This window comes from Microtus oregoni, unplaced genomic scaffold (assembly GCF_018167655.1).
Source record: "Microtus oregoni isolate MIOR12 unplaced genomic scaffold, Mior012 000009F_ref0000495, whole genome shotgun sequence".
NCBI lineage: Eukaryota > Metazoa > Chordata > Mammalia > Rodentia > Cricetidae > Microtus > Microtus oregoni.
This window is the reverse complement of record NW_024543068.1, coordinates 27,320,956-27,333,772: the sequence shown is the minus strand read 5'-3', so window position 1 is coordinate 27,333,772 and position 12,817 is coordinate 27,320,956. Positions and strand designations below refer to the sequence as shown.

The window sequence follows — 12,817 nt, the reverse complement described above, 5'->3', positions numbered from 1 at the left end:
TGCTCTGCATCATTTACTGATTTGGTTTGTTTTTTCCTGAGACAAAGTTTCTCTGTGTAACCTTGGCTGTGCTGGAACTTACTCCGTAGACCAGGCTGTCTCAGAGACCCACTTGTAAGGGAGCGGGGGCTGCTTGTTCGTCAGCTTAGTGTCCTCCTTCACCCACTTGCCTCTGCCTCCTGAGTGCTGGGAATAACGGTGTGCGCCATCACCACATGGCTCGTTTATTAATCTTAAGAACTTTCTCACCTTTTTCTGTGCCTCAGTTTCTTCAAGAAGACAGACTGCTTGACTCATGGAAGAAAGACTTTCCCCCCTGACAGGATTAGAGAAACTGATAATCAATAATGAGAAAATCCTCTATGTAAGCCAAGAATTTAAGCATCTAATTATGTGGACTAAGTGTCATGCCTCTAATCTTAGCACTTGGGAGGTACAGTCAGGAGGGTAAGAGGTTCAAAGTCAGGCTGGGTTACTAGAGACCCTGCCTCAGAAAAGAATCCATTAAAAGTACCAAAGAACATTTGCACATGAAATGATTTTAATTTTTTTTCACAAAGAGGACTTTTTATTTGTCTCTATTAAACGCCTGGATTTTACATCAGCTCATTGACCTTTCGCAACAGTCTTGTCACCAGTAGTTTTTCCAGAACCTTCACCATGGAGCTCCATGAGTCTTCTCACTCAAACTTGGGTTTCTTGGGCATTTTTCCTTTTCTAACACAGACAGTGTGAAACAGATGAATGGAATAGCGAGCCTTTTCTGTATCTTTCCCCACGTTGTCTGGAAACAATTTGCTAACCACTCTCTTCAAGTCATTTGTCTGCACTTCTCAGGGCGTGATTTCCATCTTTTTCCAGATCTGGTGGACCTGGTGATACTGCGCGTAGGACTTTTGTGCATCTGGTTATTTCTGGTTTTAGTGAAACCAACACAAAACAAATGAAGCAAGTAACCATCAGTGGTTCTGATATCAACATGAGCTTCAGTCATGGTCTGCACTTTTTGATCATGGAATGCATTTTGTCCAGGGTAAGAGCCATGCCATGGAAGTAGTCAGACAGTTTTTACCATGAACATCTTCAGTGATTACCTTCAATTTTCTAAATGCAACTTTGTTATTCTGTAGCTCAGCAAAACTCACTTTAAACACATGGCCCTCGAGGCCATCAGATACAGTGTTGCTTCCTTGAGTTTTTGTGACTTCGGATTTTCCAATGTTTTTAATAATATAACTGGAGCCATATGCCAATCATGACAAGCTCCCATCATGCCGTTCTGTCTTAGAAAATGGATCAACCTCTTTCTTCTTGCCGCCTTCCATTAGGCATTTGTTCTTGCTGACTACCATGGTGCTCTCAGAAAACCAAAAGGACATCGGTACATTGTCCAGTTCTGTGTTGAGTCTCAATTTTTACTGTTTTTGCTCATTAAAAAGCCTTTTAAGTTGGGTGTATCATAATCCTATTACACTAAGGCAGAGGATGGCAAGTTCAACACCACCTCGGGCAGTCCTTCCTGCCTCAGTCTCTTCAGTGCTGAGATTATAGGCTTCTAGGTTCCAGGTTTCTTTAGTTTGTTTTTATTTGTTTCTGCTTAAAATAAATTAATAAAACAGTACCAGTAAAGAAATATAATATTTTGTTTCATAAACACAAATGTTATTGGGAGGAGGACGCAGAAAGATTGCCGTAAGTTCAAGGCTGGCCTGGACAGCTATGGAAAGTCTACAGCGCAGCATAAACTGCTAGCCTACCATATTCTACCACAGTCCAGGGCCACGTGTTCAAACCCCAGTCCTGCAAGAATACAAATGGCAACAACAGTAAACAGATACATGCAAATGCTAGTCTGTTCATAAACTATTTAACTGGATGGAAATGTTATTTTCAGAATTAAAATGTGTTTGATTTTGTTTTTTCTTTTTCCTGAGACAGAGTCTCACTATATAGCCCTGGCTGGAACTCTGTATGTAAACCAAGCTGGCCTTGAACTCACATAGATCTGCCTCCTCTGTCTCTGCTATGATGGAAGGGATGAACCATCATGTTGAGTCTTCTTTGTTTTGGGGACACTGTTACCTAGACTGGCTTTGAATTTGCAGTGATCCTCCTGCTGTGCCTTTCCAAGAACTGGAATAACAAGCTTTAGCCACCACTCCTGGCTTTAAATTTAACTTCAAAAACTGTTTCCATAGCCGGGTGGTGATGGCGCACACCTTTGATCCCAGCACTTGGGAGGCAAAAGCAGGTGGATTTCTGTGAGTTAAAGGCCAGCCTGGTCTACAGAGTGAGTTCCAGGAGAGCCAGGGCTATTACACAGAGAAACCCTGTCTTGAAACAAAACAAAACAATAACAAAACCCAAAAAATACACATAAAAAAATCAACCAAATAAAATTTAAAAACATTTTTTTTCAATGTTCCAGACACAGAAGAAAAAGTACCACTTCATCTCACTCCTGTAAATGTGTAAAAAGTTGAATTCATGGAAATGGAGAGAATAGCCATTACCAGGAATTGCGGGAGAGTAGGAGGGGGTGGGGTGGGAAGGGCTGACCCAATGACTATGCTGTAGACAAGAGCAAGAAGCCCTGCTGTGATGGTGTAAGATGGCAGACGGTAAGACTCAGTGGCTGAAAATGCCACATATCTTCGTCACAGTACATAAGGAAATTAAACTGAAACTGGGCAGGAAGCAGCCTCCTTGCTGGCCAGCCCTTCAAGTACTAGGAGTGCTTCGGAGGGCACTAGGGAGAATTGTCATCCACATGCTCACTCAGCGGAGACTCCTTCGTGCAACAATACTGACTGACCAGGCAAGATGAGCCCACTGCTGCAGCCGTGGTGATCCTGTTAGGAGAGTAACCAGCTCTCTGATTGGAACTTATACCTGCTCCACAGGAGGGAATTCGTGCCTGATACTGTAAACCTGGCCAAAAAGATATGGCTTGGGAGGTCATGGGCCCCACGGGGAAAGCTACTGTCTTGTTAAATAGACCTGATGTACCTGTCAAGTTGCCTTCTAAGTAACTGTTTATACCCGTAGTGTTGTCAACTTTGGTCAGAGAAGCTTCTCTCTGTAGTGGGCAGCAGTGACGGCAGAGACTCATAATGACTGGGAGTGCCAAGCCATAAACAGCCCATCTATATTACCCCCTCCAAAGCTCAGAGGATATCATGGAAGAATCTAAGAAAATGGGAAGGAGAAGGAGAGGATGGGACAGACTTCCAGGTATGGCGTGACCTGGCTCTTGGCACTCTTGAACTGCTCTGTCAACAGCCATGATTACCTCCCTGCAGGACACTGGGTCTGTAAATACCCTCTCATGGAGGTGGGGAGGGCTCATGTATCTCTCCTCTTCCAAGTTTATAGGCAGTTAATGATTGAAAGGAGAGGGAGAGGCATGTTTTCAGGGTCATAGCCACTGGGAAGGTGCCCATGTTCCTGTAAACAACCCCAATGTGTCTCAAAATTTTTTTTTAAAAAAAGGCAAGAAAGCAGAAGAGGTCCTAGTTGAAAAAAGGAAATCAGTGTAAAGGGGATTAAGAAAAGGAAATCAGTGTAAAGGGGATTAAGAAAAGGTAACCGAGGGTGAGTACAGTTGAAAAGTATTATGTACATGCCGGGCAATGGTGGCGCACGCCTTTAATCCCAGCACTCGGGAGGCAGAGGCAGGCAGATCTCTGTGAGTTCGAGATCAGCCTAGTCTACAGGGCTAGTTCCAGGACAGGCTCCAAAGCCACAGAGAAACCCTGTCTCGAAAAAAATAAAAAAAAAAAAGTATTATGTACATATTTGAAAATGTCAAAATGAGACCAACTGTTATGTACCACTAATAAGATAATAAGAATTCAAATAAAAATTATTCCCCAGAAGGAACCAAGAAAATAAAATGCTTCATCCGTGGTATGGTTTAGTAGTTGCCTAAATTGTTACCACTTAGAAGTCTTTTGATTATATTAAAATTCATTACTTTTAAAAAAACAACAACAAAACAAGACTCCACTATGTAACCTTAGCTGCCCTGAAGCTTGATATGTAGACCAGGCTGGCCTCAGATATACAACAGCCTATGCCTCCTAAGTGCTGGGGTCAAAGGAATATACCATCTTACATTTTTTAATCTATTTATCTATCATTTATTGGCTTTTCAAGACAGGGTTTCTCTGTGTTACAGCTCTGGCTGAACTGGAACTTAATTTGTGGACCAGCTGGCGTCAAACTCGCAGACATCTGCCTGCCTCTGCCTCCTGAGTGCTGGGATTACAGGTGTGTGCTAGCACCACCTGGCAAAACCTTCTATTTTTTAAAACTATGCTTTATTTGGTGTGTGTGTGTGTGTGTGTGTGTGTGTGCGCCACTGTGTGCTAGTGGAGTTCAGAGAACAACCTGTAGGAGTTAGGTCTCCTTCCACCATGTGGATCTCAAGGATTGAATTCAAGTCAGGGGTGGTGGCAAGCTTTAACCACGGAACCATCTCAGCCAGACTCCAAACTGACCTATTTTTAAAAAGTGGCATGGTATACAAAGTTTAAGATTCTGTCTCAGTGACTATGTTCTGGCTATTGTTAATGGTTTTGTATTATAATTATTCTTTAATATTTTATTATTGGGGCTGGGGAGATGGCTCAGTGGATAAAAAGCACTTCACCTGTAAGCGTTAAGTACCAGAGCTCGAATCTTCAGTCAGCACCCACGCGGAAAGCCTGGGTTCCATAAATTGGGTCACACTGGTAACCTTACCCTGTATCCTGGGAGGTGGAGGCTGGAGAATAATTTCAAGATCATCCTGAGCTACACAGTGAATGAGGGCCGGCCTGGGAATCCAGCCTGAAATAAACATTGGATGTATTACTTGTCAACCAGGCTTAGGCCTAGGCGGACCTAGAATTTGTGGCAACTTTTTGGCCTCCTCACCGTCATCAGTTCTGGGATAGATGTGAGCCACCATGACTCGCCAGTGGCTTCCAATTTTTTTTTTAACTTATAAAATAGAAGCAGTACATTATCATCCGCTGTTGTAACAACTTCTTTTAACTTCCCTGTTTTTCTCCCCTTGCGTTTATTTTTGCCCTTATTTGATATTTAAAGTTTCACCCTATTCTAACCTTAACACTATCCATTTAATACAAAAAGGTTTCCAGGACTAGCAAGATGGTGATGCTTGCTAATTTGAGTTTAATACCTAGGACCAGCATGGTGGAAGAGGATTGACCCTGTCAAGTTGTCCTCTGACCTCTTGCGCACACGCACACACTAAATGAAAGAGTTTTTAAAACCAAAACTCAACTAGATTTTCTTATTATCCGTGGAGTCCAGAGGGCAATTTAAGGGAGTTGTTTTTCTCTTTTAACCATAATGGTTCTGGGGATGGAGCGCGGGTCCTCACTCGCGGTGCCTGGCACCAGAGCCATCTCGTCGACCCTGATCCTCTTTTCCTAAGAAATGTGGGTGGTTCTGACGAGGTTTACAAAGAGAGCGAGTTTAAACGTTCAAAAACAGGGTCTAGGAGCAAACCCGAGACTAGAAAAAGTGCGCGCTACTTGGACTGACGGATTCTGTGCAACGCCGACATCCCACGTGTCTTCCAGAAAACTGGAGGAAGTCGGGAGGCGACGGGGTAAAAAGGAGACCCGGGCGCAGGAAGGCTTGGGGCGAGCGGAGGGACCTCGCACGGGGAGTCTGGGAACAAGCCTCGGCTGCGTGGGAGGGGGCGTCGGCCTCGAGGGACGATGAAGCCCACGCCCAAGTGGTTTTGCTCCCCGGTCTCCGGGTAGCGGAGGAGAAAAACCGGGGAGACGCTCAGAGAGCGACAGGTGGGCGCGCGGCCAGCCGCGCGCCGGCAGCTTCCGCCAGGCGCCTCCCCGAGCCCTGTGAGCCGCCGTAGCCCCGCCCCCCGGCGCGTGGCGCCCGTGACGTCAGGCGCGCGGGCCACTCTCCTTCCAGAGGTCGCGCTCTTCCGAACGGTCGGCCCGAGTCGCGCAGGCGCAGTCGGGAGGGGAAGTGAGGCGGTTTCCTCGGCGCCTTTTCCGGCAGCGGCGGCGGCGGCAGAGCTGGGAGGAGGAGGTGGAGGCCGGAGGGAAACCCGCGCTTGGGGCGGCGGCTGGAGGTAACCTCACGGGCCGATCCCCGGGAGGCGGGCCGCGTCGGCCTCCGCACCCACGGAGTCCCGGCAGTAACTCCCCTTCTCCCTCTCTGTGTCCCTGCAGGCGGCAGCGAGTTCCCGCGAGGATCCATGACCTGACGGGGCGCCGAGCCGCGCTCCTCGTCGGGTGACCCGGGTCGGGACCGAAGCCCGGTGCTCGCGGGCCGGCGGGAGGGTCGCGGTTGAGTCGGCCGCGTGTCGAGGCGGCAGCCGCGGCGGAGCAGGAGCTGTCGGCGGCGCTCGCGCGGCGCCCGCGGGGGGGAAGGGCAGTTCCGGGCCGGCCGCGCCTCGCCTCGCCTCGCCTCAGCAGGGCGTCGGCTCTCTCTCCCGGCGCAGACGCAGGGCCCCGGCGGCGGGCGATGCCCGAGTGAGCGCAGGCCGGGCCCCTGCCCCTAGCAGGCAGCTTCGAAGCAGGGCCGCTGGGCGTCCTCGCGGCGGGGCGGCTCCGTTTCGATCTCGCGGCGGCGGCGGTGGTGTAGGCAGAGGGGACCCGGGACACCTGAATGCCCCCGGCCCCGGCTCCTCCGACACGATGGGGAAGGTGCTATCCAAGATCTTCGGGAACAAGGAAATGCGGATCCTCATGCTGGGCCTGGACGCGGCCGGCAAGACCACGATCCTGTACAAGTTGAAGCTGGGCCAGTCGGTGACCACCATTCCCACGGTGGGCTTCAACGTGGAGACGGTGACTTACAAAAACGTCAAGTTCAACGTGTGGGACGTGGGCGGCCAGGACAAGATCCGGCCGCTCTGGCGGCATTACTACACCGGGACCCAGGGTCTGATCTTCGTGGTGGACTGCGCCGACCGCGACCGCATCGACGAGGCCCGCCAGGAGCTGCACCGCATTATCAATGACCGGGAGATGAGGGACGCCATAATCCTCATCTTCGCCAACAAGCAGGACCTGCCCGATGCCATGAAACCCCATGAGATCCAGGAGAAACTGGGCCTGACCCGGATTCGGGACAGGAACTGGTATGTGCAGCCCTCCTGTGCCACCACCGGGGACGGACTCTATGAGGGGCTCACATGGTTAACCTCTAACTACAAATCGTAATGAGCATCCTCCACCCATCCCCCGGAAAGAGAGAAATCAAAAACCCATTCATAGGATTATCGCCACCATCATCAACCTCTTTCAATTGCCACTTTCTTTTTTGAATCTGAACTCTGGAGTTACTGTTCTACGGTTTAGTGGGGTTGGGGTTTTCTTTGTTCCCTTTTCTTTTTCTTTTTTCTTTTTTTTTTTTTTGGCTTTGCGTTAGGGTGCGCTGATCTGATCTGATCTGATATTTGACACGAATACAGTGCTAGATGCTCTTGTGACTTCCAGCAAACCGGGTGGGGTAATAGCAGCTCTTGGTAAAGTCCTTTATAATAATGGTTTGATTTTTTTATTTCGAGAGGATCTTTTCCCCCCCCAATGTATGCTTTTTTCCTTTTTGCCCCGTTTCTTATCACTTGCTGTAGATGGCTTATTTTGCATTCATGCAGACTATGTTGCAAGTCTGTTTCATCTAGTAAACTGAAAATTATTGCTTAATCAAACTGCCGTTTGTCTTTTATATTTAAGGCCTTGTCCCCCTTCCTTGTTAGCGCTAACTTTAGCAATTTCAAATGTGACCTTTTCTATCCAAGACCAGTATGGTGAATTTAGCCCACAGTGGCAAGCTAATGAGTAATACCAGTGTAATGTTCCAGTTGCACACGAGTGTGTTAAACAGGCAATGGGAGAAGTCCCTTGAAGTGTCAGCTCTTAGCGTGCATGAGTAGGGTAAACTCAAGCTCCCCTACCGTAGCTAACTTTCGCTGCCTGAAACAGCTCCCCTGTAAGAGGGTGCAGATCTTTTTCACGGCAAAGTTGTTAACTTTGTTGGTTCCCTCTCCTTACCTTTAAAAATAGACTCTTTCCAGAAAATGGAGCAATAATGGTGTACGCCACACACAGATGAAATATTTGTAGATATTTTAAGTGACTTTCGGGCAAAATCAGAGTATGTTACCTTGTTTCAAATGTTTTAAGACCAGTAGCTTTAAAATTACTAAACATTTGCTTTGTTCACTAATAAAACGTTGAAAAAGTCAAATTACATGCACCTTTTACCTAGCTGGGAAAAGACACATTCCTGTTGTCACATTACAGCAACTGTTTAAACTGAAGATATATGACTTTCTTTATAAATGAGTGATCTACATCTCCATTAATTAAAACACTGGAAAAGATGTTTTATTTAAAAAAAAGAGGTGTTTAGTTTTGCTTGATTGTAGGATTAACTCATGCAAATAGATATCCTGTTGGTTCAGTCATACAGTTTCTCCTTAAGGAAATGTGCTGAGTGAGTGGTGTAGACTGGAGGGGTGACAAAGGAGAAGTAGGAAGGAGAGAAAGAACCTACAGATGACAATGAATGTAAACCTATTTTTCTTTAAGGGTAAGCATTGTGCTCACTGGTGATAACCCAGATCTTAACAAGATGAGCTGGTTAGGACCAGTTGCTAGATTGAGACCACTATGGTAATATTCTGAACCAAATGTTAGTGTTGATTCAAAATTGTGAAGCAGCATCTGGTTCTTATGTAGCCTTAAGGATTAATGTAGTGATCATCAAGGAGTTAAACTTAGGGAATTTCAGAAGTGTAGCCTGCAAGGGCAGTATACAGGAAAAGGTTGGAATGGTTTTGTTCATGAGGGTGTCTGAAAATTAAAATCAAGCCGGATATCATGGTATAGTTGCACAGTATTGGTCCTTCATGTTTTGGCCATATTGTATAATGGAGCTTTTACCAAAGATGTATGAGAAACAGAAGGCTATACAAAAACAAGCTGTAAGAAAAACTAACTTAAAGCAGATGAGAAAAGGTGCTATGTTGTAGGCTCCTATTGGTGCAGAGGGATTTTTGAATTCAAGATGCAACTAAAGCCTAAAGTTATCAGTTTCACATTAATAAAAATATCTCTAGAAATGAGGCTGATTCACATATTTAAGAACATATAGTTGCTTTTTAAAATTCCCAAAGCTCCACCGTAAATGTAATTCTTAGTGTTTTAAATGATTACATTTTAAGGTACATAAATACGGTTATACAAATATCAATGCTATAGTAACATCCTGAAACAAAATAAGCACAAAGGTATAAATGCCTAAACTGGAGGAAACTTGAAACCCTCATGTTGATTCTTCAATGTAGTATTCTAACTTGTGACAGACAGATTGGTAGACAGCCATTTTTTTGTGTGTCTTAAAATAACTGGGGGCATAGTTAAAATTTTATACAAGTGATTGCTATTACTGAATGTTGCAGGTGAGATGGGTTGTTTTTAGTTTATTTGACATGTCTGAAAAGGTGGGAGGGGGGAAACATTTGAAATTTGAAAACCTTAAACCTTTTGGAAAGAAACTGTAATTTTCACTTACATTTCTTTAAGAGTATCTATAAAAGGTTTATAATTGATGTAGTTAAATTGAACCATAACCATTGGTGATTAAGAAGCAGGAAATTGAGCCTGCAGAAAAAGTTATAATGGAAGAATTAAAACAATAAGGTCCTAAAGATTTTGTTTAATTGCATCAATTTTTGTATTTGTGTGAATTTATAAACTTGCAGTAAGTTCTGAATGAGGTTAATCTTGTCTGATATAAGTAAATGAGTCTGTAGACTGTGATCCCCCTCCCCCAGCTAAAAAGTGCAGTACTTGGAATTGTTCTTTATGGTTGTAGTGTTGCTGAAGCACTAACATGCAGAAAATAAAGGAATTACACAGTGCAGTTTCTCACGTTATGTTACTTGGAATAGATAAGTGGGATGTACTGGTATATTGGGCCATGTTACTCTCCAAGGATATATGGTAAAATGTGAATTTGAGACTCACCTGACTTTATAAATGATAAAGATTCCCCTCCCCAATAGTGGCTGTTTATGGTATTTCCTGTTTTAATTTCACCAGTGTTTTGTGACAACTTCGGGGAGTAACAGTTGAAGATCTGAGGTTTCTCCTCTGCCTTGTAGAGACTAGGCAAGTGCTCCATCACATGCTGGCGCATCCTTGACCCTTTTTGCCTTAGTTTTTATTTTGAGATAGGGACTTGCTTAGTTGCTTAGGTGGACTTTGAACTTGTGATCCTTGCTTCATCCTCCTAAATAGTTGGGTTACAAGCCTGTGCTACCATCTCTACCTCAGGAATCTATTCTTCGTTTTTCAAATTACAGTCTTAGCATTTTGAAAGTACAAAATTGTGTTGGTAAGGAATTGGCTTCCTTTTTTTAGTTGTCTTAATCTTTAATAGTTGGATTTAAAAATTCTTTTTAGAGTTCAAAGTTGCTTGTTTGATAATAAGGGCAGAATTATAGCCATGTGAAAGGTAAAATTGTGTATGGATAGCTTGGAATCATTTAAATATTCTTGTAAGCATTCCCTATACTATGTCAATTTTTTTTGTAGGTTTGATTCTATAATGTCTGGATGAGACATAGTATAATTTAGATTATACATTAAGGCTAGGTTAGCCTGCCTTTAATCCCAGCACTTGAGAGATGGAGGCAGGAGGACCAGTTTGAGGTCAGCCTGGTCTATATAAGACCCTGTTGTAACTAACTAGCCAATAAGGCTCATAATGATACTTCTAGTATATCTACTACTGTGGCTTACTGAGATGTCCAAGGTCAGTTTTTCAGTGGTAACAGTAGAAAATATTTTCCAATGGTTTATAATGTTTTAGACAGAAATTGAGACATTATAGTCTGAATAGAGATACTTTATCACATTCTGGTTACTCATTCTCTCTCTCTCTCTCTCTCTCTCTCTCTCTCTCTCTCTCTGTGTGTGTGTGTGTGTGTGTGTGTGTACAGCTTGTAGTCAGATAAGTCTTGTCTCTTAGATGTGATAATTATATTTGCAAGACAGCATGTAGCAATTTTAAATATTTTTCATATCAGACTAATCACTGAGCATAACATAGTTGCAGCCTACCTGTCAGTGGAGTCTAGTATTTTGCTTGTTTAATCAAATGGTGGATGGTAGAAGTGATAGTATTCAGAAGTTTATATTGAAATAATGTGAGAAGGAGCTGGTTTAAGAAAAAAAAGTAACATCTTGCTTTGCCAAACTTTAAAGCTGCCAAACTAGTTGAACTGGCAGGGAACATTTGCGGATAAGATCAAAGAAAGTAGATCTGTAGAGGCACTTAGGAATTATAATTGAAATTTGTTTATTATACTAGCTAAAGTAATAGTATGCTTCAAGAAAATTAGACTAGGAACCAAACTTATTTCGTGGGATGGTAAAAAGAACTTAAATTTTTTATTTTGATAGAGTTTTACTATATAGTCTAGATTAGTTTTGATTTTGTAGTCCTGTTTCAGACATATCTAGCAAAAATGCTTTAGCTTTTAACACCCTTTATTTAAACTTTCTTATGACTACTTGAACAGCTTTAAATTACTTGTCAGTTTTGTCTTTGAGCATTTTTTTTAACCTGTTGGATTACATGAAGTACACACTTCGGTATCTGTTGTATGAGTTTGAGGGTAGATTGATGTATTTAGAGTCTAATGTTCCTGGAACTGTTGCCGTGCAGTGCAAAGCAACCAATGTCTGCCTTCATGGACATGCATGGGTGGATGGGGAGAGAACAGAGATTGGACGGTTAAGTATGAGTATTGGTGATACACTAGCACAGTATGTTACATAGAGGGGACAGGTAAGGACATGTTGAGAAGTCTTCACCAAGGTTATGTTGAACTAACGTTTGAGGGAAGAAAGTAGTGTAGTTGGTACTGGAACAAAAAGATACAATGTAGAAGCAGAACTGGGAAACGGGATCAAGGGCAAGTCTAGTTGTAGCCTGTTTTTACAGAGATTATGCTAAGAATAGTTTTTATATTTTCAAAGGAGTTTTAAAGATTATAAGAAAAGTAGGGTTGGGAAGTGTGTAGCTCAGTGGTAGAGCACTTGCCTAGCATATGCGAAGCTCTGGGTTTGATCCACGTCACTTGGAGGAAAATGTAAGAAACTGACACGGACAGGGTATGGCCTGAAAACTCATGGTACTGCCGTCTGGCCCTTTATGGGAAATGCTGAGTCCACATCTAAAGCCAACGTTTTCAAATACTGTAAGCACATAGGAAGTCTTCAGAGAAGACTATTGTTAAGACTAGTTGAATCAAAAGTTTGAGAAACAATGGCTTTTATATAATTTTCCACATTTATATTTTTAATGAGCCCTAGAGGCTTTTTGTGACTTCTGGGATAACAGGCTAACATAGAATTTCTGTGGTTCGGTTGGTTGGTTGGTTGATTTTTTTGATGTAGGCTCTTACTGTATACCCCAGATAGACCTCAGGTTTGTAGTGGTCCTCTCAGCCTCCCAAGTGCTGAGATTACAAGTGTACACCAACACGACTTGCTTTATTGACTTTTTGTTTCTGCGTGTAAATATGTGAAACCAGAGGTTTTCAGTTTCATTTCTTGAAAAATTTGTGAATTATTTAAGATGTTTACTTTCATGGTGGCTTAATATTTGAATTTAAAAGTGTTTCTCTATTAAAAGTGCATTTCCCTTTTGATAACCTAGATTAATTTGGAATAGGTTCAGATAACATTCAATTGTGGCCTTTATTTTGTGATATTACTGTAATCAGTTCTGAATCCAATTTTTTATATTATGA

General features: G+C 43.4%; 1 protein-coding gene and 1 pseudogene across 1 annotated transcript; one reads left to right on the top strand and one right to left on the bottom strand.

The window, feature by feature from the left end:
* Nucleotides 1–552: 552 nt before the first annotated feature.
* On the bottom strand, nt 553–1,352 carry LOC121452502 (annotated as a pseudogene).
* A 4,613-nt stretch (nt 1,353–5,965) lies between these two features.
* Nucleotides 5,966–9,918, top strand: Arf6 (ADP ribosylation factor 6). The gene is made up of 2 exons (XM_041658318.1): nt 5,966–6,112; nt 6,213–9,918. The coding sequence occupies exon 2, from the start codon at nt 6,681–6,683 to the stop codon at nt 7,206–7,208; it is 528 nt and encodes a 175-aa protein (XP_041514252.1). The 5' UTR covers nt 5,966–6,112; nt 6,213–6,680; the 3' UTR covers nt 7,209–9,918.
* Nucleotides 9,919–12,817: the final 2,899 nt, after the last annotated feature.

Bases quoted from the DNA above. Each gene is read 5' to 3' on its own strand.
- Arf6 (XM_041658318.1), top strand. From the start codon at position 6,681: ATGGGGAAGGTGCTATCCAAGATCTTCGGGAACAAGGAAATGCGGATC.